Raw genomic sequence first — 26,529 nt, forward strand, 5'->3', positions numbered from 1 at the left:
GGGCCGTTTACAGAAAAGGGAGGGGTTCGTCGATGTTCCTTTGGTCCTGTCTTACCGGGTTTATATATATTTACCAACTCAGTCTGTATTTCCGTGAAGGTTGTAGTTCGTGGTTTATATGATGGCCTAGCAAAAAAAATGTAATTACTAGTACTGAAGATCACTGAATTGTCATGCCGGAAATCTTCTTTTAGTAAGTTTATAAGGCTGTAAAAGTGTTGACCGTGTGCACATGTTTAGAAATGTATTTCGGTCAACGTTAACGTTTTTACTTTAAAAAAAAACCACAAATGAAAATCATTGTTCAGTCAATAAGCATGACATATTTGTCACTGGACGAAAACATCGATCAATCCGGCAATCCGTAGTTTTATTTCAGTCAGGTTATGTCCATGGCTTTAGTTTGTGGCTTTAGTTTGTGGCTTTAGTGCTGCTGGGATGTAAAACATAAATACTCAATGACTCTTCTGCAAGTTAGACTCGGTTATAGAATAAAATACATGTATAGTAATCCCATATTCAAGTCCTTCCCGGAGTTGGTTTCTTTTTAGTTTGATTTGGTTTGTTTTGATGCATGATCGCCCACGAGAAAATGGGTACATGAATAACAAAGGGTAAGTGAACATTTCTTTTAACTGTCAGACAAAAGTTAATCGATTTTTGAATTTCTTAAAAGCCATGTGTTGCTTCTTGCTAGTTTGTACACCGTTTTGTCCACAGACATGACAGAAATTAGCTTTATTTTTGGATCACCTGATCTCAACTTCAGTTCTAAACGGGGTCAAAGTTGTTGAACCATTTCATTTCACTTTGGAATCATTAACATTGGTAAAATACAAACCAGGAAATGTTCTACTAGTTACGAAAATAAAAACAAATTTTTCAACATGTAATTTCCTAACAAGGAACTTTTAATTGCCGAGATAATAGTGTGTATCTGAAATGAAATGTACATGCTACACGCCCCCTTTTACGATATAATGTTGATAAAGTGTACCACTTTGGAATATCACAAAGTAATTATTTTGTTATGAAGAAGAAAAAAGATAATAGCACTAAGATTAACATTTTATATACTGCTAAAGGAATCGAGAATTGAATACCTTCTTATGAACCAATCATGTTAATGTAAGTTACTTGTACTGTACACATGTACAATGATGTAGATGCAGGTAATACATTGTAATATTATTATTTATACATATGTCAAATCCCAATGTAAAAGAATAATGATTCAATGTTGACACTTGACAATTGTAATTTTTTGTACTTACAAATGTATTGTTGATGGTTACACTACATTTACAACTTGTTTTTATTATACATTGTACCATGTGATGTACCACATCTTCAATTCCTATATCTACATAATGTACCTCTTCAGAAGACCATCATTGAAAATGGTTTAACCATAATTTTTCAAAGATAAAAAAAAAATTGATACTTTTTTTTAAAAAGACTGACATATAATATAAATATCGGTACATGTATATGCCAATTCTTCAGCGGTTTGCACAATTATTACGATTGGCATACTTGGGTAGGATTGCTATGGATCATTCCGACAACAAATGTAGGCATGTTATACACCATTGTATAGATAAATCAATTTAGATTTACGATATAACAAGCTTTAGTGGGGTTGACAGCCTATAAAGCGGCATATAACGGAACTTCGTCACCACCTAACATTTTTCTCAAATGCAAGTTAAGTACCTTGTGTTATAATAAGGTATATAGGAAATTTTTTTCTGAGACAAGTGCCTGTGTACATATGTATGTCATGTATGTTCATGATGTTAGAACCCTTGAATTACTGCCAAATTGATGAATTATTTTATTATTGTTTCAGCTATTGTAGTATCAACTTATTTTTATGCCCCACTTACGATAGTAGAGGGGCATTTTGTTTACTGGTCAGTGCGTCTGTTCAGCTGTCCATTCGTCTGTCCGCACGTTCGTCCGTCTGTCCTGCTTTAGGTTAAAGATTTTGGTCAAGGTAGTTTTTGATGAAGTTGAAGTTCAATCAATTTCAAACTCAGTACACATGTTTCCTATGAAATGATCTTTCTAATTTAAATGACAAATTCGATTTTTTACCCCAATTTCATACTCCACTGAAGATAGAAAATAATAATGAGAGTGGGGCATCAGTGTACTTTTGACACATACTTGTTTTTGTATATGTTCCATACCATATGAGTATTTGGACCACGTATAAAATAGTTCGAAGAAAATGATATTAAACTGCCAAAAAATCATAGTAGATTGTGTCAGTTAATATTCTATCAAAAGTGTAAAAGTTCAGATTTATTATTTCTACTATAGATCATGGCGTTAAATAAACTGCCCAGCAAAAAAAAAAGAACACATTAGCTAAGAAAAGGCTTGATTTTTACAAACTATTGAGAAACTAAGTATTGAAAATTGATAAGCCGAGAAACTACCCAAAGTAAAATGTATACAACGAAAATGAAATATAGGGGTCCGAATGGGTTTACGGAATAGAGAATAATAGGCAAAACTTTTATGAACAGTCAGATAAATACATGTATATAAAGAATGGCGTTTTCAAATATTTAGAAATTTTAGGCAATCAAATAAAAATAATAATAAATAAAATGTAAGCTGAGTAATTTTCTAAAGTGAAAACGAAAAGGAAATATATAAATAGGGTCTGAATGGAGTCACTCTCTCTATACAAAACCTTGACAGAATGGAGATGTATATCTACGATGGGTCACTCCAACCTACATATGTTTATGCATTTACATTAGCTTATTGCCCTAAAAAAATAACAACCCAACTCTAGTTTTAAGTGTCTCCCCTTAATGATTTTTTAAATTTTTGAACAAGCATAAGGCACATAATATTTTTTCTGCTGTTAAAACAATTTAAAAATAATATTACATGTACCTACATTTGTAACTTCCAAACCCAATGATATAAATTTTAAACCAAGTTGTGTCAAACCAAAGAATTGACCAGTATTTTCTGCTTCTCTGCAAAACACACAGAGAAGATATACTTGTAATTCAATGGTCCAGATAGCTTCACAAGTTTGATGAAGGTTGAATCTGTTTTATATGAGCAACTCCCCTCCCCACTTTTATTCATCTATGCAAAACAAACAATTAAAAATTTCACAGTCCAGCAGGCTGATCATTTAAACATGTGAAGTAAAGATTAGCCATAATGTGGGATGTACAGTGAAAATGTGCTAGCCACTACAGGAAGTTAGCTGCTGTGGATTCATTTACTGGTATTTTTGTTTGTACACATTTTTGTTGATGATAAAAAAATCATTTTTTGGTGGATATTTGGTTTCATGGTTTGTTACGCATTTTTACAAAAGTCTGCATTTTGGCCAATAGAAAATTTGTACTTCTTAGAACATTGAAAATTGGTATCCTATGAATAATAATAAATCAACAGTCATGTACGAAATGTAAGTATATAATAGTATATATATTTAGAAGCTTAAGCCGACGGCTGATTACTGTCACTCTAGATACATGTAACAAACAAATAAAATGACCTATGACTTTTATGAAAGAAGATGGTATGTCCTCTTTGTGTGGTCATGGTGGTGGTCACATTTAGGGATCATATCTAAAATAAAATGTCCATTTTCAATCAATTTTTATCATGGACATGCATGACAAATGGATTGCTTTTCTTAACCTACAAAAATGTACATCTGCAACTTTCATTTGCATTGCTCACTAGACTAAATCTTGACATGCATTGACATTATCTTTTATAAATAGATATACATGTGACTGAATTAAGTTTATCAGATAATACATAATAAAGAGATGTATAATTAAATCATTATATGCAAGTTATAAACTTTTTTTATATCTGTGAAGTATAAAGGAAAAATATACACCCACATACACCTTTTTTTTGTGTATTTAGTCCAAGAACACAACAGACCAACTTCAACATGTTCAAAATGTGATTAGGTTCCCTTTTGAAAAACAATGAAGAAATTGTAAAATAATATCAAATGGTTCAGTTTTCTTTTTTACAAAACACTTAAAAATTTATAATCTATATTAATGTATTTAAATTCTGGAAATATATCCAAAGAAGCACACCCTCAAAATTTGGCTGTGGTGTTACCCACCAGAACGCCCAATTGTTACAGATACATATAGATGTATTATGCAGTTTTAATCACTATCAAATGAACCTTCAATCTTTGTTTAATGATAAAGTATTTAATTGTGATTGTGGAGGAAGAGTTATGTGGTTTATCTCAATTATCTCTGATCTCCAGTCTAACTTCATCATGTCCATGCATAAAACTTTTATCATGTAAAATTACATAGGATTTATTTAACACTTTTTTCCTATAAAGCAGCCTAGGATTGTACCAGAAAAAGGTTGGTGTTTGTAATAATTTATCAGAATTTTCAAAATTTTTGTTTAATTGATAATTTGTTTCTTAATGTCCAGTGGCAAATATTACATGGATGTTCATGAGGTTAAATAAGTGGCTTCTCAGTGTTGTTTACCTTTAACCATTGCGTCATGTTGATTCCTATTTGTCCATCTTTTTTTCTTCTTTGATGTTTACCCTCCATCGTATCATTGATGATAAGCTTTTTTGTCTAATTGATACATGTATATACCTCTTTTTGTTTGCCTCCATGAAGTAAAACAAGTGAGACATAGGGATGTTGTTTCAGGCAGTGTCATGCTCAACAATGTATTCTGGTATTCTAGTGTGTGATAAGCTCAGTTTATCAGGAACCACTAGTGTTGGGTCCATGATTCATGTAGTTGGTACATAAATGTATGCTCTTGGTATATTGACCAAATAACATTTTGCTTAGTTTTCATGATAAAGTTTGTATGAAGCCGAAGGGGATGAATATTTCATTTTTGAAAGAGGGGAGGAGATTTTTTTGTATGTTGACTCTTCATTATATGTGACTGTTGTTATAGATGTTTTTTTTTATGCTGCTTTGTTGCACAAAAAGTGTATTTGGACTTTTGTACATGATTAATTTTAGAATTTTCTGTTGCAGAATCTTCAATTTTATCCTCTCTTGAATTGCCTGTCTTGTGTAAGATTTGCATTTTCAGTTCTTACCAGGAGACCCCTACCTCTTTTGCCCATGCTTGGTGCTGATAAAAAGAGTGTAAAATGCTAATTAAAGGCCAAATTTTCATTTAGTTTAAATTTATGTAGCACAACTTGCTTTTGTCAAAATATGAAGTGTTTCAAACAATCAGACCAGGCAATATTGGGATAAAGTACTTTTAATATTAGAAGAGACGTAAATTACAAATGGACATGTACATATCTTCTTACAGGAAGTATTAGATACATGCATATATGTATATACACTAAAATACTTTAGAATATGAAATATTGTCAACTGATGTTATTTGGTTATGAATGCACTTTTGTATTGCATACATATGTTTATGGGTATAATCCTGTTATTATAAGTGTATATATAAAGTAGAGAGATGCATCCTATTGTTGTTTACTTTGTCCAAACAGTTTAATAGTATGATCTATTGCCATCATATTTATATGTGTGAACTGTCAACATGGTTAAGCCATGTCTCAACTATGTTTCACGTATTGGTCTACTCTTCTGAATTTAAAATGCTGTTTTAAATTTAAATGTATATCCTTTTATTGGAACTCTTAATATTTCAAAATATCATGCGACTTAAAAAATCAAATTAGAATTTTTAAATAATTCAAAATATTATTGTAATAATTTTGATAATTCTAAGAGATCCAAGTTGGCTTTTAAAGCATTTCTACAAGTCAGAAAAATGTCATTTGTTTTTCATTAGTTTCGTGTTAAAGCTTTTGATTTTGCCATTTGATAAAGGAACTTTCTGTTTTGAATTTTTCTTGGAGTTCAGTGTTTTTGTCATTTACCTTTTTTCTCCTTAAAAGAAACTTTTATTAGATGTTTATGAATTGTGAAATAAATTTTGTCATATTATGCTTCAAGGCCAGTCTGTTTGCGTCATTATGTTTGAATAAATTAACATACCAACAAATGTCAAATGTGTTAAAATTTTTGTTATCATAGTTATGAAAGTGTTTTTTAGGATAAGAGTGAATTGCCTAACGGTCCTTTAGCTACGCTTCATGCATGGACATTATAATACTCAAAATGTTTCAATGTTATGAATTAGTTAAACATTTGGTATATATTGATGTCAATTTTTGTATTTTTTTTTAATAATTTCTGGCTTATAAGGAAATCAAAAACTTTTTGCCTGTTAGGGATGTTCAACACTTATGGGAATCGCCCCCAACAGCTATATCCTGTTTCCCCTCTTTTGTGGAAAAAATTTGGTTAATCATATAGAGAATTTCTGAAGCATTGCTGGAGTGGCCCCCTCTTATGAAAATTTCTAGATCCATCTTCCCTGCAAAAGAAGTACGAAAGGGCTTTTAATTAGGCTTTATAACAATTGTTCTTGAAGATTCATATATATGGTAAAAGCATATAAATATATACATATATATACATGAACGTGTTGCTTTAAATAGTTTTCAGTGTTCTAGGTTCATTTCTTCTCTGTTGGAAAATGCAATTAACGTTTAGATTTTGTAAAAACAAAAATGTAATTAGAAATGCAACCTTTTGAATAATTTTTTTTTTTAAGAATTTAAAAAACTTTGAATGATGAAATAAATGAATGACATCATCATTTTAAAACCCCAAATATTAGACTGCACATACTAATTTCTCAATCTTTTAAACAAGTAAGGATTAAAACAAGATATTTAGGTGTAATGTATGCCTCTTATTGTAGATATGTGCAAAAATGTATGTATTGTAATACATTATTTCTAATGGAAATGTACGGAAACAACTGTTTTAATACCCCTTTGGCTATATATGTTATGTTCTGTGTAAATTGGATTAATTATTTATTGTGTTAATATTGACCTGATTAAATAATATACATGTGTCAAATTAATAGTATGTTAAAATATGTTTTCATATTTAATAATATACTTGAATACGTCAGTAGTACAAGTTTTTGTTTTTGAAATGTTTTGAAATCCAAAGAGTTGTTTTCACTTTGAGAGTCTTCTTCAATTTTACACCCCCTCAAGGAAAGAAAAATGTGAAAAGGATGAAAAAGATTAAATGAAGAACAATAACATATACAGTGGCGAATCCAGGGGGAGGGTTCAGGCGTTGGAAGTTGGAACCCCTCCTTTTTTTGGACGATCAATGCATTTGAATGGAGACATATAGTTGGGCCCCCCCTTTTTAAAATGACTGGATCCGCCTCTGCATATATATTATAGGTATATAGATAGAATAAACAAAGTAACTTTGACCTTATATCTAACCCTATATACAAGGAGAGTTTTACCTAGCTAGCTACCAACAGTTACTATTATAATTCCATAATTAACTATATTTCATAACTCATAAGTATATGAATCATTGATTGAGGCAAGGCTTTTCCTGGCTAAAAAATCAATTAGAGCCAAAGATAGTTGAATTTCAGGATTGGTCGTAATCTGAGCATATAACTGTGATCTTGTGAAATTTATGAAATCAATATTTGTTTATGATAACAAGTACGGTACATGTAGTTTAAAAATTTCTACTTAATATAGTCCCTAATTATAAAAATATACATACAGGAAACAATTTTGATAAAAAAAACTGCCAGTTTTGATGATCTGACAACGGGCACCAGGTTTAAAGTTATACTATCAGTATGAAAACATGATAACAATGATACTGATACATATAGATTCCTACACTGCAACAAGTGTATTACGATATTTCTCCACTCCAGACAGTTAAATTTTATTATTTAAAGGGCAAGGCTTGCCGAGCTCTTTAAATAACTAAAATTTAACTGTCGAGAGTGGAGAAATATCGTAATACACGAGTCATAGTGTCAGAATCTGTTTCTCTAATGAATTTTATCCTTCTTTTTCAAAGATTTTCAGAAACTTGTGTTCTTCATATGTGACGTCATCAGGCATTGTCGCCTTTTTTCATGACGTCACAATAGGAAAGTTCAGAAGAAAAAACCATTTAGACGTCATAATTAAATTTCGACTAATCATTTGCCGAGTACAAATTTTTCACTAGTGAGGAGAAATAATTTTCTCACACCAAACAGGATATGTGAAAATATCACAAAAATTAGAGAATCTTTAATTCTCAATTTAAACTTGCTTTTATAGATGGTTCTTTTTCCTTTCAGGGACTTTAGAAAGATTCTGATCTGAACAAAGTAAACTAAGGAGAATTCATATTATAAGCCTTCATCTTTCATCATGTCGACAACAGAAGAAGCCACTCCTGCCACAGAAACCATCACTGTAACCACGGTAACAGTCACAGACCCAACCACAACAACAGCTGCAACCACTGCAACAACACCACAAAAACCTGCCCTCGTTTTCAGAGTGAATAGAAAAATAGGTACAAGTTTGGTTTAACCTTGAAATATTTGAATATTATTATACAAAATCGCCTTGTGATATTTGAATTTTACCTAAAGAAAAGAACATGATTTCGTTCATTGTGCATTGTTTTATAACAGTGGGATCCTCACCTTCAGTAGCCAAGGATTACGGTTTAAAAGCCCTCTCCTCTCTCTACTAGGGACTAGAGACATGAGAGATGGGGAATGGATAGTAACCCTTGGCTAGCAAAGTTTCGGGATCCTAAAATGACACATTTATTTTGGAGGTTTAATTTTCTTTAAGACGTTTTATATGTTTATTTTTCTTAATTTGTTTATTTCCATAACTTATTGTATGAACATGTAGACTGTAATTTTGGAACTATGTGTATTTCAAGTAAAAAAGTATTGTTGATATAAATTTGTCATTGGTCTACAGGATATATCACTGATCAAATGTTGTGAGCAAACTGGATGAGTATATATATTTTTAGCCCATAGATGATTTCTAGAGTTGTGTGTCAAATGAATTAATAATCCAAAAAAGGGGGTGCCAACCATTGGAACCCTCCCCATGGATCCACAGCTGAAGTTCTATTATGCAATGAAACATTATAAAATCTTATTGAAATGTGAACCCTAAACAGATGTATAGTTAGTGACAGTTTAATTTTTCAATTACAATGATAGTAACCATTCCTCTTAAAATCTAGTGTAGAGTGTTTACCAATTTGTATGGTTCTTTTTTTACAGACAAAAATGATCCACTCCGATTTCAAGGAGAAGGAATAAGCTTTAATGCTAAAATGATAGGAACTGAGGAAGTCCCTGAGGCAAGAGGAGACAAAATGTGTCAGGACAAAATCCAGAAGTTAAAGGCAGAAATCAAAGCTTTAGGTGTTCACAAACAGAGAATTATAGTCAATGTATCAGAGGAAGGAATAAAACTTGTAGATGTTAGACATGGGGTGAGTAAAAGAAAGATAAAAATACTTTATGGGTAAAAGAAAGTTTTTAATTTTTGCATATATTGGACGATGTCTGGATGCACATTGTAAATGTTTGTACAATATATAAACAATTGAATACCCCATGAAATTGTTGTTGTCAAATTGTTGTATTTCAACATTTCTTATACATATGGAACAAATGATTTTTTGTGCTTTCATGTGCATTGCAATTTTGAATAATGTTTTAATGAAATTATTTTATATTTTACAGGTAGTAGAGCATGCACATCCAGTACACAAAGTATCTTTTATATCGAGAGATATGAGCGATTCCAGGGCCTTTGGTTATATCTTCAGTACAGAGGAGAAAAAACATATATTCTATGGCATCAAAACAGAAAAAGCAGTATGTCAAATATATATCAACATTTTATTCATTATCTTACTGGCACAACTGGTCCATTACCAAGGCTCAATTTGAAATACAAATACTAAATTGACATAATATGCCTAATGTGCCTTTGAAAAATAGTTTTATTATCATTATTAATTTATGATTTAGAATAGTAGGTTGGACTGAAAGTAAACTTTTTTTGTCATACACATTAAAGAACTGTACATGGACAGAAAATCCCACATTGGAACTGAAATCTGTCTGCCGACATCAATTATGAATTATGAATAAAAGAGGGATTTTTCAATTTCTTTTAAGATAATATCTATTCAGAAATTGCTGAGTTTTTTTTATGTAGGTTGATTATATTGACTTTTCTATGAAATTGAGCTTCTTGATATGAACTGAACTTTGAAAATATTTTTTATTCATTGCTTGTATGTGATCATTGCTTTTAAAATTGTTTTCATCAAACATATGACTGACTATGCATTAGTATTTGCCTTTTCTATCTGCGATAAAAGACAAGAAAGATATAACTTTGAAGAAAATCTAGTCTATACAAATTATTTTTTCAAATATTATCTCCCTTTGATGAAATTCCACATAGTAAGTTTATATACTACGATGAAATTAAAAAAACCCAAACATAGAAATATGCAACCTCTGAAAGCAGTAACAGATGATATATTATTTTTATTAGATTAAATCTTTAAAATAATTAAAATGAAGCAGATAGAAAAGGCAAATACTAATGCATAGTCAGTCATATGTTTGATGAAAACAATTTTAAAAGCAATGATCACATACAAGCAATGAATAAAAAATATTTTCATTATATTTTGCATAGTCTGAAGCTGTTGTCTTGACACTGAGAGACTTATTTCAAGTAATATTTGAAAGAAAAAAGAAAGAAATGGAGGAAGCAAAGAAGCAGCAAGAATCCCCAGAAAATAAAGAAGAGAAACAAGATCCAAATGGTAATTTATATTCAGTGATTTTTGCATGGATAACAAAAAAACTTGATATGGGGAGATAACTCACCCTGATTGGTATGATTTAGAACCATACTTAAGAAGCCTCTTAAGATTGTTACATGCATGCATAATTGATTACATGACTGATATAAAGACCAGGTGTAAATACAGTATTGACTTCAAGAGTTTAATAAACAGGATTATACAAAAAAATATAAAAGAAGATGTTCCGATATTTGGATGCTGAAAAAAAACACATTATACTTTTATCTTTAAAAAAACCACCATGATGAATTTCTTAGGTAATGATATAGTCCAAACCCTCTGGTCTTTATTTTATGGTGACAACCAATTTTCTCTGCTATTTGTCCTCTTTTGACTTTTATATATACTTTTGTTTTAAAAAATGTTGAGAAATAAAGGGGGTTTCTGAGCATTATACTTAATACATTCCTAGAAAAAGTCCTGGAGTGACAAAATCTTGAATACAAGTTCAAAATGTGAACCATGTCTATAAATAAGTTTTTTTTTTTACAGTTATTAAGTTAGATGGAGAATTAAATACAGAATCAAATACAGATGAAGAACCTGTCTATTCAGTAAGTCATTTATATTTTACACCAACCATGTCTTGTATTGATAAACATGGAAACGATAAAACCAAAATTAATGAGAGTTTTCATTATATGAGGTAAAACAAATATTGTTTTGTGTATTATGAATATAAACAATGGATGAATGTCCAATATCAAACAATCAAAAGAACAAATTAAAAAAAATGTGAAAGTTGGTTACAAAAAACTGAAGAAACAGAATTTGACTCAACTAGCTGAAATATTTTTCTATCACCAAGTATTGTATCAAGGCAAGATGATGTTCTTAATTTGTTGTCTTTAATAGTGTCATCAAAATGAAAAAGAGGTTTTTGCATCACAGACCGACCAAAAGGTTTGACATTTGCTGCAGTGCAGTTTAATTTAGTAGATAAATATTGCTTTCTCCTGAATAAACCTTTGCAAAGACTGTTTTTTTTCAGTCTATGAGAAATTGCAGTTCATGCATGATTTCATAATTTTGCTTTCTTTTGGAACTTTTTATTACAATGTATTAACTCTCTCTGACATTTTAAGGCTGTGATTCTAACAATGCATGTATATAAAATTTAAAAAAAAATTCTTGTTGAATAACAATGACATGATTGAATCCACATTAAAGGAAAAACAAATTTCAATTAGCATTTTGGGCCTCCAAAATTTGTTTTGTAACAAGCTCAATATAGATTTTTCTAGATGTTTGCTTCAGGCTTTTACTTACCAATACCACATTAAAGATACAAACATGTTTTTTCTCCAATGATTTTTTCTAGCAATTTTGAAATAAAACTAACAAATTGTTCACTCCTTGCTAGGAATGGGGGTCATATCAGGTCCTTATTACACCTTCTGAAAATTTATCCCTAATTTCAAAGAAAAACTTTTATATTACATGTATTATATGCATGCATATTAATTGAAAAAAGGTAGAAGAGTGCATCCTATATTCAAACTTCTGGTTATATGTTGATGCTTTCATGCTCATAATTTTGGTATGTCATTTTCAGTCCCCCTTGTTGCTTGCACAATTCAAAAAGTTTTGGTTTTCGAATGTTGTTAGTGATCCACACACTTTTTTCATGATTAAATCTGATAAAGTGTATTATAATGCCTCTCTACACTTGATTTATTTAAAAAAAATCAGTACTTGTAACCATGTTAGATTTTGTTTAATATGTAAAAAAATAAAAATTACGTTTGAGGGAAGGGAGATAACCTTGATTATGCTTTATGTCATTTAGTTGTTGCAAGATTATCTCCCTTCCAAATTATTTATTCACAATTCAAAATTTATATAAACAAAGTACAATTATAGCTTATGAAAATGTATATCTCTCCTTGGAAAGAAGAGTTCTAGTTCTTAGCTAAGGTTTTTTTTAAAAAGTATGAACCTAAAATTTTCCACAGTTGACCAGTTTTAAGAATGAATCCTTCTTTGTTACTTGACATGCTTGATAGTGTAGATATTGTGCTGATTTTTGGTATATAATTATTTACTGTTGGTTTCTTTTTAAATGTGGATTGAGGAAAATCACACATTTTTATAGATACACGATTTCATAGTTAGGATGGTCATAAGATCAAACTAAAACTGTATGCTGAATAAAAACATATAATGTATTGAATAAAATGATTAATATTAGTTTTTAGAAGTCCACCATAGTGCCTGTCTTTAGAGGTTATGCTATTTATTCCTACCTGTTAAATAGCCTTCTGTCAATGAGGCAAGTTCTGATTAAACTAATCAAAAGCTTTTTGTGACTTTTTATGCTGAAATATCTACTAATTGTTGTGCAAAATAAAGAAAATTATTGAATTGAAGTATAACTCATTCAGACTAAATAAATCGTTTAGCCAAAATAATGCTGCAGATTCAATATTTTATTAGAGTCTCACCACTTGCAATAAATATAATATAATCATCATAATATATACATTGAATAAGACAGTAATTTTATAAATTAAAATACAAGTGCCATTCTATAAAGAATTACAAGAGACTATAGAAATCAATATAAATTATTAACTATATATTTATCATGTCTATAAAACATTTTCATTATGTAAAACTATGAAATTACGTTTATCATGTCTATAAAATATTTCAGGTCTGTAAAAACATAGTTATCAATTAAGCATATAAAAAACTATTTCTTCTACTTAAAATATTAAAGCAGGTTTTGGCAACCATATCAAAACAATCAGTACTTTTAAAAAGGTATATAAACTTCTCATCATTAGATAAAATATTAAAATCACCATTACTTTTACTTCATAAAATAAACTTTCACATAAATCTGCATATAAAGGACAATCTAAAATAACATGTTTCTCATCTTCAACTTTATCATTGCACACAAAGCAAACTCTTTCATTTATAGTTTTGTTTTTATAACAACCTGTTTCTATTCGCAAGGGGGCAACGTCACACCTAAATTTAGCAAATGCACTTCTATATCGTATTGAAATGTTTTCCTTTAAATACATCTCTGTTCCAAAAATATCTTTAAACAATTTATAAGTACGTAATTTTTTTCCAACATTTTGAGACAATATTCTATTATGCCAATTTATCTTATAGTTTTCAAATAAAAAATATTCTAACTGTGTTATAACATTTTTATGTAACACATTATTCAATTTAGTGTATAAATCTACATTATATTCTCTAAATTTTGACATAATTCTTCAACACCAATTTTCCTTTTTATCAATGACATACTTGTTATTAACCCTGTCTTAAGTGTTCTGTAAAAGAACAATATACAACAAAAAAAACCACCAATAAATGTATCCCCCCCTTGGCCCATAAGACTATTAGATCTACAAGAATTAGTATTTAGACTCTTTTTCATTCATTGATCAACAAAAATAAATTAACATGAAAGTGAAAACTGATTTTTTTTGTTAATAAATCAAAGTTTTTCAATTAAAAATTGTATAAAAAATTGAATACTAATGCCTGGCGACTTTAAAAATGTACTGTTGTAAAGAATTAGCTTTTTTCTCCATCATAATAATTCATCAAAAGAATTTAGAATAAAAATGGTTTCAACTGGAAAAAACAAGTTTCTGTTATTGCAGATCTTTCATAACAAACATCAAAAGATTGGGAAAAATAAGCACTTAAATATTTTGTTGCAAGATGAATAATTTGTAAGTTCAATCAGGATTACGTAAAAGCATTAGTTTAAAAAAATTAACTAAATGAATCTGACTCTAATGGTAAACAAGATTACATCAAAGTCAATAAGTTTCCATGCTAATTATTTGTAAAAATGTAATTGTTTGATTTAAGGTTGATTTTAAAAATCATAAATACTGGAATTATATGGTATTTACTTTACTGTTGAAATAGATGATTGAAATTGATAGTGTAGTTACATGTTTTGCCCGTAATTTAAGAACATACTGTGGATTTTTTTATTTTTGTGGACTGAGAATAAATAAAATGTCCCAATAATGGTTAGTAATATAGCCAAATAAGCCCCAATACGATCCTTTGCCTTTGAACTTTCGTGCAAAACTTTAAAGGGACAGACACAGGAATCATCTGACCAACAATTGAGACAGTTCACTATATCTCCTTTTAGAAATAAGTGTAACAAACATTGTGTTATATTCCCTCCCCAATGGAATAAAAATAAAACTGACTATGTTATTTATCTCAGAAATCAAATGACATACTTGTTATTGACCTTGCCTTCAGCATGTTCAGTGCATCATAAAAAACACCATTAACAACAAAACCCCTTAAAAAGTCCCATAAGACCATTAGATTTACATGAATTAGCAATTATACTCTTTTTCACTCTTTAGATTGATCAACAAATTGAATTAACCAGAAAGTTAAAACTGATTTATGTTATTGATAGATATATATAGTAAATTCAAATAAAAATGAAATAAAATATGAAATATTGATGCCTTAAGATCACAAAAATGTGCTGTAGTTGTTATGAATTACCTTCTTTCTCTGTCATAATAATCAATTGCAAGATTTAAGAATAAAAATGTTTCAATTGGAAAAAACAAGTTGCTGTTGTTGCAGTTCTTTCATAACAAACATCAAAAGATTGGGTAAAATGAACACTTTAAAAATTATTTTGTAAAGTGATGAATAGTTTTCTAAATGTTTCAACTCGAAATGAAACTCCTGACCACGATTGTTTATGATTTTGCCATTTTGTTTTTTACAAATTTTGTTTTTCCAACTATCTTTGAAAAAACATATTTTGACAGCATTTTTACGCCTGATACTAAAATATCAAATGCATTTGGTGTTTCACATAACATCTGTGGAGCAATTGGGCCAAGAAACATGTCTAAACATTATTTTTACTGTTTGCAATGTGACTGTCTAAAAAAAGAAATCTATGTATCCTTAAGGATACATTTGACATCTACACCGGTGTGCCACAAGGATACATTCAGCATGCGCACAGTGGTGTCAAAAGGATACTTGGGCATGAAAGGGTTAAAAGACACATTATAACCAATTCTCTTTCTAACTTATTCCCGATCCAGAAAGGTTTTAGGATATGTATGTCGTATTCAACATAATTTATCTTTTGCTATATAATAATTTTGCAGTATCACTTTTTATGACAGTTGTTTCAAAAATGTTCCATGCATAACATATTAAATATTGTTTATTACTATTATACTTGTACCCTTAGGAACTATATATATATAATGGATATGATGAAATATCAGAACCTATCTATGAAGTAAGTCATGATGTTGTGGTGATTTTGGTTGTTGTTAGTACAATGTGGATTTAAGTTCTTATGATGATCTAGGACACTGTTTCTGTACAGCTTTCTGACTGCACATTCTAGCTAGCTAATTGTTGATTTCTTTGTATGCAGTTATTTTTTGTTCTATCTTCTTCACGTTGTTTAACACTTATTTTATTTTTTGTTGTGTTCCTATGTCAGATAGATTTATTGAAAATGTGGTAGATGTGCAGTCAATTCTTAGTATATGTTATTATTTAGACTTGTGGATACAATATTTTTCAAACATTTGGCTGTCTGCATTCATATTTACATTTTATAGGATTTTTGAGATTATACATTTTCTGATTTGGTAAAACATTGTTTTTTTAAAAACATTGAAAACATTTAAAAATTTAAACTGCCCAATCTAATTTAACCTCAAGTTTTATGAAAATTTAAAAATGAAAGCCCATCTTATTCAAAGGAACCACATTTAAAAAAGAAAAATAGGGCATGTTCCCTAATAAGGAGAGAGTAGGGGATTGTCTGCCCCTCTAAGTACTAAGAGTATATTATAAAAAAATCCAAAAAATCAACTGAGATGTACGTATTTGAACACATTTATAATAATTTTTATTCTCTAGTCAACCATGTCAACAGATATTTAATTGCAGTCAACAGCAACATTTTAATTTAAAAGTCACAACATCAAGTGATAAAACCCTTAATTTAAGTTTTCTTTGAAAAGCATTTTTATGTATTTTTGTGTAGTGATACAAACAAATGGTCCAAAATCATAAATGTAAGTTCTGATATGAGTATTTTAGGTTATTGTGTTGTGCATTTAGATAAATTCATGATCTTGATAAGAGAATTCTAATTCAAACTGTAAAATTGGTACCAACATTAATACACATTTCACATTCATAATATTTCTCCACAGGTGACCCTCTCCTGCACAAAACTTGAAAATGGCTGACATGTTATCATGTTTTATTTTTTAGGTACCTACAAACAACAGACTAGTCAAAGAGAGAGCTGGAAGTTCATTGGTAGATTTAGAAAGTGAACTTGAGACTATTGGTCAGGTAACTATAAATATGTGGAATAAGAATAACATGAGCTGTTGGGGATAAACCTCAATGAGACAGTAACCCAACAACATAAACAAATAACAGACATCTAAAGGTTAACATACAGCCTACACAATAGGCAGACGTCTTTACAATATGCAAGAAAAAAAAAGAAAGAGGATTTGTTTATGGATTTAACCAAAACTTAAGAAATCTTCTTTCAGCATCAGAATTTCCAATGACAATACAAAAGTTTATAATAAGAACTTAATTGAACGAAAACATGGTTTAACATGTTGTGCAGAAAAGCAATATTTTGGAATAGTCTGTCTTTTCAATTTTGCTCCTCTTTATCAAAATGCAAAACAAACAAAAAAAGGAAAAGAAAGATATAGAAAATATTTGTTTTTTTGGGATAGTGAAATCTGTTTATAGGAAATAAAAAAGTGAAAAGCAATAAAAGAAAAGTTCTGTCAGTTTTAAAACAAAGGTTTTAAGAATGAGTCAATTTTTTGGGCCCTTTATAGCTTGCTGTTCCGTGTGAGCCCAGGTGACGTGTTGAAGTCATTACATTGACCTATAATAGTTTTCTTTTATAAATTGTTATTTGGATGGAGAGTTGTCTCATTGGCACTCATACCTCATCTTCCTATATCTAATTAGTAATGACAGTTGCATTTTTGGTGATGCTTAGGGAGTTTCCGATAACAAAAAGGGAGGCAACCCTATCAGTGCTCACACTACTTCAGAATCATAGGGAGAAGTTACTTCTCTTTTTAAAACTGATAGGAAGAAGTGGTGAGATTTGAAAGAGAAGTGCTCATTCGCGTGCTGGGCTACAATGGTTGCCTTTTACTATAGTATAAAGGGTCATATGTTAATAATGTTCTTTTTATATTGTTCAATTCATATCTGAGTATACAATTAAAGTATTAGATCTAATTCCAAAGGCCTATTACCTTGTTGTTTTTATTAATTATATTTTTGTATTGCAGGGTATAGAGCAAATGAACAAGCTAGAAACATTTTTTGAAAGTGAAAATCCACCAACATCATCTCCATCCAATGATCCATGGGGTTCTCCCACATCCACCTCCACAGCTGGTGGAGCACCCACATCCACATCATCTGACCTTCAAGATATCGACTTGTTTGGTAATAAACCAGCTTCTCCAGTAGATAAAAATGCTATTCTAGGACTTTTTGGAAATCAGCCCACAATGCCACAAAATCCAGGAATGCTGCATGCTGGTTATGCAGCTCAAGGTCAGCAAGGATTTGGAGGTCAACCTCAGCAGGGATTTGGTGGTCAACCTCAACAAGGATTTGGTGGTCAACCTCAACAAGGATTTGGTGCACAAAGTCAGGCAGGGTTTGGTGCTCAACCAGGAGCACCACTTACAGTTCAAACTGGATTTGGACAACAAGGATTTGGAGGTCCACCAGCACAACAAGGATTTGGAGGAGCACCAGCTCAACAAGGATTTGGAGGAGCACCAGCTCAACCAGGATTTGGAGTACCAACATCTCAGCCAGGGTTTGGAGCCCCTGCTGCAAATCCATTTGGACAACCTGCGGTAATGATTCTCAAATATGTTTAGATAATTCATAAAAAGCAGTAAGGTAGAATATGAAATTTCAAGGATGCTATGAAGGATACATGCCAACTTCCACTGAGATTATTTTACACCAGATCCAAGAGTCTTTTAATCTTTATTTAAGTCATAGAATGACAGCCAAATATTATGTTCTTTTAAGGTTACAATGATGTTTTTGCTTATTTCTAACAGCTCATCAAATTATAAACTCCAAAAGAATGCAGAATGCAGAAAACCTCAATTTTAATGTGCAAAGGTGTAAAATACCATTTCTTAAAATAGTTGAGACAATGCGTGAAAGTCAGTAAAATAAGACTATAATTTTAAAGTCACAAAAACAAGTTATGAAACCATATTTTTAAGTACCCATTGAAATGCAGATATATGATTTTTTGCACTGTGATATATTCCTATTGTTGAACCATGTTTAGTTGTTAATAATTGCTTACATCCTCTTTATTTGATCTATGGTGGATAGATGTCTCATTGGCAACCATACCACATCTCCTTACTTTTATATTGCTATCTCAAAGGAATTTAATGCTGTACACAAGTCTAAACATTGAGAAATTACATGGAAAAATAAAGAGTCAACAACTGTTTAGCCCTTAGTCTTTTGTAGATGAATCCCAAGTCTGGTTTACAAATTTTTCAGCCTTGTATCTTTAATTTTTGATGGCGGAATTTTTTTCAACGACCTTGACTGGTATCTTTGATGACTTTTTTCCACTTATTTAAATGTATTTTAACAAAACAGAAATTGATGTATAAATGTATAGATTTTATAATCCTACATTAACAGATTAATATATAGAGATCAGAGGGATTAAATGAAAACTACTAATTGATATCTATGATGGAAGGCATTAGACATGTAAACCAATAAATTTTCCAATAATCAAATGCTTAAATCTTTTCTAATAACAAATATCCCTTTAACAATTTAAAAGTATCATATAAACAATTTCAAACGAGTAATTTTCTTTGATTTAGTCTTTATCGCAAGTTATAACTTGGCACTATTTATCAAAGGAAAGCCTGTTATTTTTTTGGGGTCTTTGATTTATCAACTGTGGTGCACACTGATTAACTCACAGGGCAGGTTATTTAAAGTCTGCACCTCATGTTTGAGACAATAAAGATATGTCATTCCTTATAATTTAATTCTAAATTCCATTTTTTGGGGAGTAAACATGAAAAAACTTTGTTGACCTCAAAGTCATATAACAATATGTGTCTATCAGCTGAAAGACAAAAAACTTTCAGCCAATTAAAAGACGTGTCAAATCAAGTTAATTGATAAGTTCAGTTTTGATAAACAGTAATAAAAATGCATTGCATTCACCTTGTCTGTCCAACAAAATTAATTAACTTTGAATTTTATTTGTAAAAGTACCTATTTCGTAACAGATTTCAACATTTGAACAAATGGCCAATAACTGAGGGATCTTGATCATGTTAAAATAAAGGTATCTATGACCAAAAAAGAAAGATTTTGATCATGAAGAATTGGGAACACTTTATTGACCAAATATAAGACTTTTTTTTTATAAATATGAAATTAAGTTTGATTTTCAGTCAAAAAAGGGGAACCTTGATATAGTTAAATTATCTTAATATGCAGACAGATAGCTTGCAGAGTATTTTAATTTTAATAGTTTAATTGACTGGTTTTGCAGTGCCTAGACAGAAAATTGCAAAACAATTGAAATTATATGCACCAAATATTGACAGTTTATAAAGATTTCAGCATTTGTTTCAAACCTAAAACATAACAAACAGTTTGTCATTTGATTACGTTATTTTTTCTTCTTTTAGGGAGGTTTTCCACCTGTACCACAGAGACCTGGCTTTGGAGGTCCAGCACCTAATCAACCTAATCCATGGGGAGCTGCAAATTCAGGAATGCCAGCACCTACCAATGATCCATTTGGGGAACCAGTTTTAGCTCCTCAAAAGATGCAAGGTGAAGGAGGGCGAGACTCTCCTAAACCTCCAGCAGATGCTTTTGGAGATCTTTGTCAAATTAAAACCAAAAGTACCGACAAGACTCCAAAACAGCTGTTTGCCCAACAAACTGCTGCTACTAAAAAACCAATTAACGAATTAGCAAAAGCTAATCAACCACAAGTACAGGCAAGTTCAGAAGATCCTTTTGGCACTTTCGATTCCTTTTCTCTACCAGATGCTGCAAACTTCAAGACAACACAAGCAAGTCATGATCCTTTTGATACATCCTTTATAAACAATCCTCTCAAAGCAATGCAACATGCTGCATTTCCTGCTTGCAACAACAATGCCAATACTCAAAATAAACCAGACCATCTGCACGTGTCGTCTGCTAACAATGGAGATAGTGACAGTGACAATTTTGATATGCCTTCTCCAGAAGGACCTCCACCGCCACTGCCACCAGAGAGGAAAATTGATAAAATTGCTGCAATACCCCCTGCACCCCCACCACGCCCCTTATCAGGCACATCCCACCAACAGCACTCCTGTGATAAACCTGTACCAGCATTACCACCTAGAAATATGTCAACAGAATCTCAAAAGACAAGTATAATACCTGTTCCACGACCCAGACCTCAGAGCAGAAGTCTGAGTGATAAATCTCTGGGAGAATCTCAGTCTAGTCAAAGTAACTTAAGTGCAAATACTCAAAAGAAAGTTGAAGAAAATAATAATTTAAATGCTTCATCTCAAGATGATGATAAATTGAGTATCAAATCTTCAAATTCATCCGGGTCAAGTAGTCGTTTTGTGATTGAAGATCCGTTTCAGAGCAATGATCCCTTTGCAGACTGTGATCCTTTTAATTCATCTGATGGATTTTCTAAAGTTTTTGACAATAATTCCACTGATCCATTTTCTTCGCCATTTAGTATTCAAACAAAAGGACAGAAAAGTGAGCATTTAGATTCATCCACGGATCCATTTGCTGCGTTTGATTTTAAGAGTAATGGTGTTAAAAAAAATATTAAAGTTTCAACAGATTCTAACAGTAACAAACCAAAAGTAAGTATACTTTATAGAATACAAATATTGGAACTAGATGTGTGCTTACTAACATTTAAAAATTGTAGATTTGATATAACTGGGTGATCCTTAAAAGTAAGAAAGGTCCAAACCATCAATTTTGTAAATTTGAAATTTGTTTTAAGCAGAATGGCACATATAAAAATGAATTGTGTAAATTTCATATTTATAACACAACTCGCTTTCCCAACCCAATTACCCTTATGCTTTATATAATCTATGCAACTAACCAAATGTATAATTACTCCATATCCTCCACCATATATTATTTTAATACAGTATTTTTATACCTTGCCTAAAGTAGTAGGGGCTATACAAATTTTCTGGTCAATGTGTGTTTTAGTCCATATCAGGTTAAAGTTGTCACTTGGATAGGTAAAAGTTGACGTTTAAGTTTAGGTGTAAAGTAGTTTGTGGTCATATCAACTAAAGAACTTAGAACAGATATGTTCCTTATCAAATGAACTTTAAAAAAAAATATGCCTAATTAGGGACTTGACCCAGATTTGCTTATCACTGAAAATGGACATGTGATAGTGAGAAAGCAGTCTTTCTGTCCTATGATGATGGGAGTGCTTAACCTTTCCTGGCTACACAGCCCTCACATGGGCGGTCTGTCCTATGGTCACATATTCTTGTTTTGAATATTAATTTAGTTCTTTTCAAATCATTGGTTCAAAGCTAATACATCATTATAGAATTTTATCTATTTTTGGGAATTATATATTAACTAATGGAAAGCAATTGGCAAATTAGTTGAGAAATGTGTTTCAGGACATTTGGCTCTGAAGTATGTTCTTTTCTAAAATGTATTTATTGTGGTTATATATTCGTTTTGCACAATATTCTGTTCTGTACAGGTGTGATCCTCCTTTATATATTGGAGCACTCACTATTGGGTATTGGTTTAACACTTTACAAATATTTACACCGATGTACATAGTGTGAAGGGGTGCACAATTTTGTTTATATATATACAATGTTAATTTTATAATGCTTTGTCAGAATGAAAAGTTTGTTGAAAGCCATGGCTTAAAACAAGGAGATTGTTAATCATGCAGTAGAACATTTGAAAAATTGCCAGTAATTAACATTTGTGTCATATGTGTTAAAGAACTTTTTAATTTCACTATAGTGATAAGCAAAAGAGTTAAAAGAATTGTTGGGAATATTATGTTATTATCATATTAATGTAAAGTACCCTTTTGGATCAATATGGTTTTCATATACCGAATGAGTTGGTACTTATGACTTAAAAGGTTTGTCTATAATTTCTTTGTAAATTGATAACATTTATAAAATAGTGGGTAATAAGATAACAAAGAACAATACAAAATCAGGACACAAGAGAGACAGAAGAAGCAAAAACAAAACAAAAACAAAAACATCCACAAAAAATGCAAACCCTTCAGGTGAACTAGTAGCACCTCTTATGTTGATCAATTCTAATTGAAAATCCCATAATCAATGAAATAGTAAAGTAAATGCTCAAAAGAGTATTGAAATATTTTGTTCATTACAAAGTTTATTGTTTGTAGCGCAGAAACAATGATACATTTATTTGATTTTAGGATATACACAGTTTAAGACTGGATTATGATTATTGTAACACTTATCAATTTCATGTATGCAGACCAATTAATTTAGATAGGTAATAGTTACACGAAAAGAGAGGGGAAAGAAACTAAAAGAATATTACAACTCATTGGTTGAAAGCAATCTGACAATGCCATTGCAAAAAAAACACAAAAAAAAACCAAGGAAATACAAACAGCAGTTTTACAAACACAAAATATAAGAGAGAAAACTGATGACTGAGCAACACAAAACCCACAAACACAAAAATGGGGAGAGGGGATCTTAGGTGCTCTGAAATGGAACCTTTTAAGCATATCCTGCTCCGCATGTGGAACCCCTTGTGAGAACATTACAACTACAGAAAGTAAACTAATGATTACAATAAGATATAGAACAACTGAGTCAACTTTATCATCTAGCATTTGTACTATATATTTATTAACCAATTTATGCCATTTTTCAGGCGCCACCACCTGCCAACGACCCATTTGATACCTTCTTTAAATAAGTAAGTATGTCTCACCATTTTGGACTCAAGAAAGAACAAGTTTGAAAGAGGATAAACATAGAACATGTAGAATTAGAGAATTCGTCATAATCTAGAAACAAATTCTTATTTTTATGACCCACCAAAAAGTGTTCATAAATTAAATTTATTCTTGTTAGCGTCTCAAGGTTTATCCACGATTGGTTTTGTTTTGTATTAATTGAATATATTAATAATTGTAGACAAATAAAAAAGATGTTTTAAATAAAAAAAAATTTATTCAAAGAAAAATAATCTAAAAAAAACCTGATGTGTGAATTTTTGTCCTGTGACTTTTTGTCATTGACTTTTTGTCCTTTGACTTTCTGTACTACAATTATAAAAAAAAAATGTGCCTTGACTAATAATATTTCATATTCTATTTTTCCAGAACATTACTTACGATGAAGATACCAGTCAACAGTCAGCTTTAAAAGATATTGTAAACTAGTGTTCAAAGAAATTGTATTAAACCATTTACTTTGTTCATTATATATGCAATATAATATTACATACAAAACCTCTTTTTTTATTTTATATTATGAATTTAATTTAGAATTTAAATTGTATATTACAATTGTTCATTCATTCATTTATATACATTATAGTGAATAAAGCAAAAAAAAAAAAGTTTACAATTACACTAAATGGTAGGGTCACTTTATTTTGGCATTAGATTATTATCTTTTTTGGAACTATGCAGTTTTTTTGTCTTGAATATTTTTCTTAATTCAGAAATGTTAATGAAATCCAAATCAGAATATAACGAATTTACACCACATTGAATGTAGTATTTTAAATTTGGTTTAATATATTGTAAAAAAAAATCATGTTAACTTTGTCATGTTTGTTATTTTATAGAAGTCTTTTCAAGAATTACAAGAATAATTTTACAGTATCTTGAATTGAAAATATTATTAGTCAATTTCTATGCATTTTGAAAAACACAGTACTATTAACATAAACAGTGCCTTTACAACTTTTTAAGTAAAAAATAGTAAAAGAATATTTTTGTATTGATTGTTTATTTGTTGTTCATGTTTTTTGAGTAAAGTCACAAGTAGATAAAAGTTGAGATAGAGCGATATCAATATTTTTTAAATGTAAATAAACTCATCATAGATACCAGGACTAAATTTTTTATAAGCACAACTTTGTTAGACATGGGGTAATTAAAAAAAAGGCATTTTGTTTTGACACCAGTCTGATGATGCAGACTGTGCATTGACCACTTGGTTTTGTTTGTTTTTGTATTGTTTGGTTGCTGTCTATATCCAAAATGTACCTTTCTGTAGGGACCAATATACTGAAGTATTATTGTTTGTTAAATGTGCCTTGTCTGTTACAGAATTTGAATTTTGATTTATTATATTAATATATAAGAAAAATACTCCTTTACATGGAATAGATTAAACTTATTTTGAGAGGTCAGGATTATTTTTTGCTAGGGAAGAATGCAAGTTATGGTAGCCACTGCCAAGAAGATGAGATGTTTTATTTATTTATTTGCTTGTTTGTTTATATGTTGTTTTTGTGTTTGAACCAAACAGCACAAGGTTAAAGTTCAAGATCAAAAGTAAGCATTAGTACCTTAGTTTCTGTAATCTTTTTTTTTCTCAGCAAGGTAATACAATGTAGTGCAATAAATACTTTTTATTGTTGAATTTATTCATTTTATTTATATATATATATATATGTATACTTATAAGCCATGGAGTGAGCAGGTACAATAAAGTGCTCAGTGATGTCCCCGCCCCTCCTCCCATCATCTATGTTACTTTCTACAAGTTATAGTTATTCCATGTTTTTTTAAAGTTATAAATTAAGTTTATGCATTGACAGAGAAATTCACTTAATTGAAGTCCTATGTTAACTTCTTTCATAATTCCAGCAGAAGCAGGAAGAAATATCACTAGGAAGAAGGGAAAAAGGGGTCAAATTTTATAGAAGAAAAAATGTGTCAAAAATTAATAGTCTAAAACTGTTATTTTAACTTTTTATTATTTTGAACCTTAATGTAAAGCCTATTTTAATATTTTTTTGCCAATCCAAGGTCCTATGTCACTTTCTACATTTTCTTTCGCTCTAGCGCACACATTTGTTTATTTATTAGAAAATTTAATAGTCTTATGCTTTTGATTCAGTGAAAGGTCTTCAAACTATTTATAACAGCTAGCACATGTGAAAATCATATATCATGTTAAAAAATGCTTTTTAGTAAGATTATAGCAGAACAAATGTGCCTTACTGTTATTGAAGTATTTCTGTGAATGTTTTATATTGAGCTACATCATTAAATATATACAATGTAATGTTCTTTCTTGATTTTATTTCTTTCTATTTATATTTATCAATTCATGGTTGGAAAAGGACACAAAATAGTAATGGGAAATGTTTCTAAATTGCCATTGCTAAAGGTTTGAAGTTAACATTTCACTCAGATAGGCATCACCTCCTTAGAATCTCTGTTGCTAGTATAAACTAAACTCGGTTCTTGATTTGTTTAAGTAGTCCAACTGCTGGATCACTAACATGTCAACACAGATGTTGTCAGTTCAAGTAGCAGATGCTCTCAAATCCAATCTTTATTGACAATGATTGTTAGTTTTCTTACTGAAGGTAGATGGTTCTCTCTTGGCACGTCTTC

The 26,529-nt window shown here is 30.5% G+C and overlaps 1 protein-coding gene across 6 annotated transcripts; it reads left to right on the forward strand.

Moving 5' to 3' along the window:
• The first annotated feature begins 539 nt into the window (after window positions 1–539).
• On the forward strand, window positions 540–26,194 carry LOC134726646 (disabled homolog 2-like). Of its 6 annotated transcripts, none has more exons than XM_063591065.1 (12): window positions 540–614; window positions 8,230–8,450; window positions 9,187–9,401; window positions 9,655–9,789; window positions 10,628–10,757; window positions 11,292–11,353; window positions 16,027–16,077; window positions 17,073–17,156; window positions 18,137–18,718; window positions 20,558–21,757; window positions 23,820–23,864; window positions 24,274–26,194. In XM_063591065.1, exons 2-11 carry the CDS (start codon window positions 8,303–8,305, stop codon window positions 23,862–23,864), a joined length of 2,652 nt encoding a protein of 883 aa, XP_063447135.1. In that variant the 5' UTR covers window positions 540–614; window positions 8,230–8,302; the 3' UTR covers window positions 24,274–26,194. The 6 variants fall into 6 exon arrangements, with proteins under 6 accessions (XP_063447135.1, XP_063447149.1, XP_063447128.1 ...); XM_063591079.1 differs by lacking the exons at window positions 540–614; window positions 16,027–16,077 and adding exons at window positions 971–1,128; window positions 11,655–11,702; XM_063591058.1 differs by lacking the exon at window positions 540–614 and adding an exon at window positions 971–1,128.
• The last annotated feature ends 335 nt before the right edge of the window (window positions 26,195–26,529 follow it).

The sequence above is a fragment of the Mytilus trossulus genome, chromosome 1, assembly GCF_036588685.1.
Source record: "Mytilus trossulus isolate FHL-02 chromosome 1, PNRI_Mtr1.1.1.hap1, whole genome shotgun sequence".
Lineage (NCBI taxonomy): Eukaryota > Metazoa > Mollusca > Bivalvia > Mytilida > Mytilidae > Mytilus > Mytilus trossulus.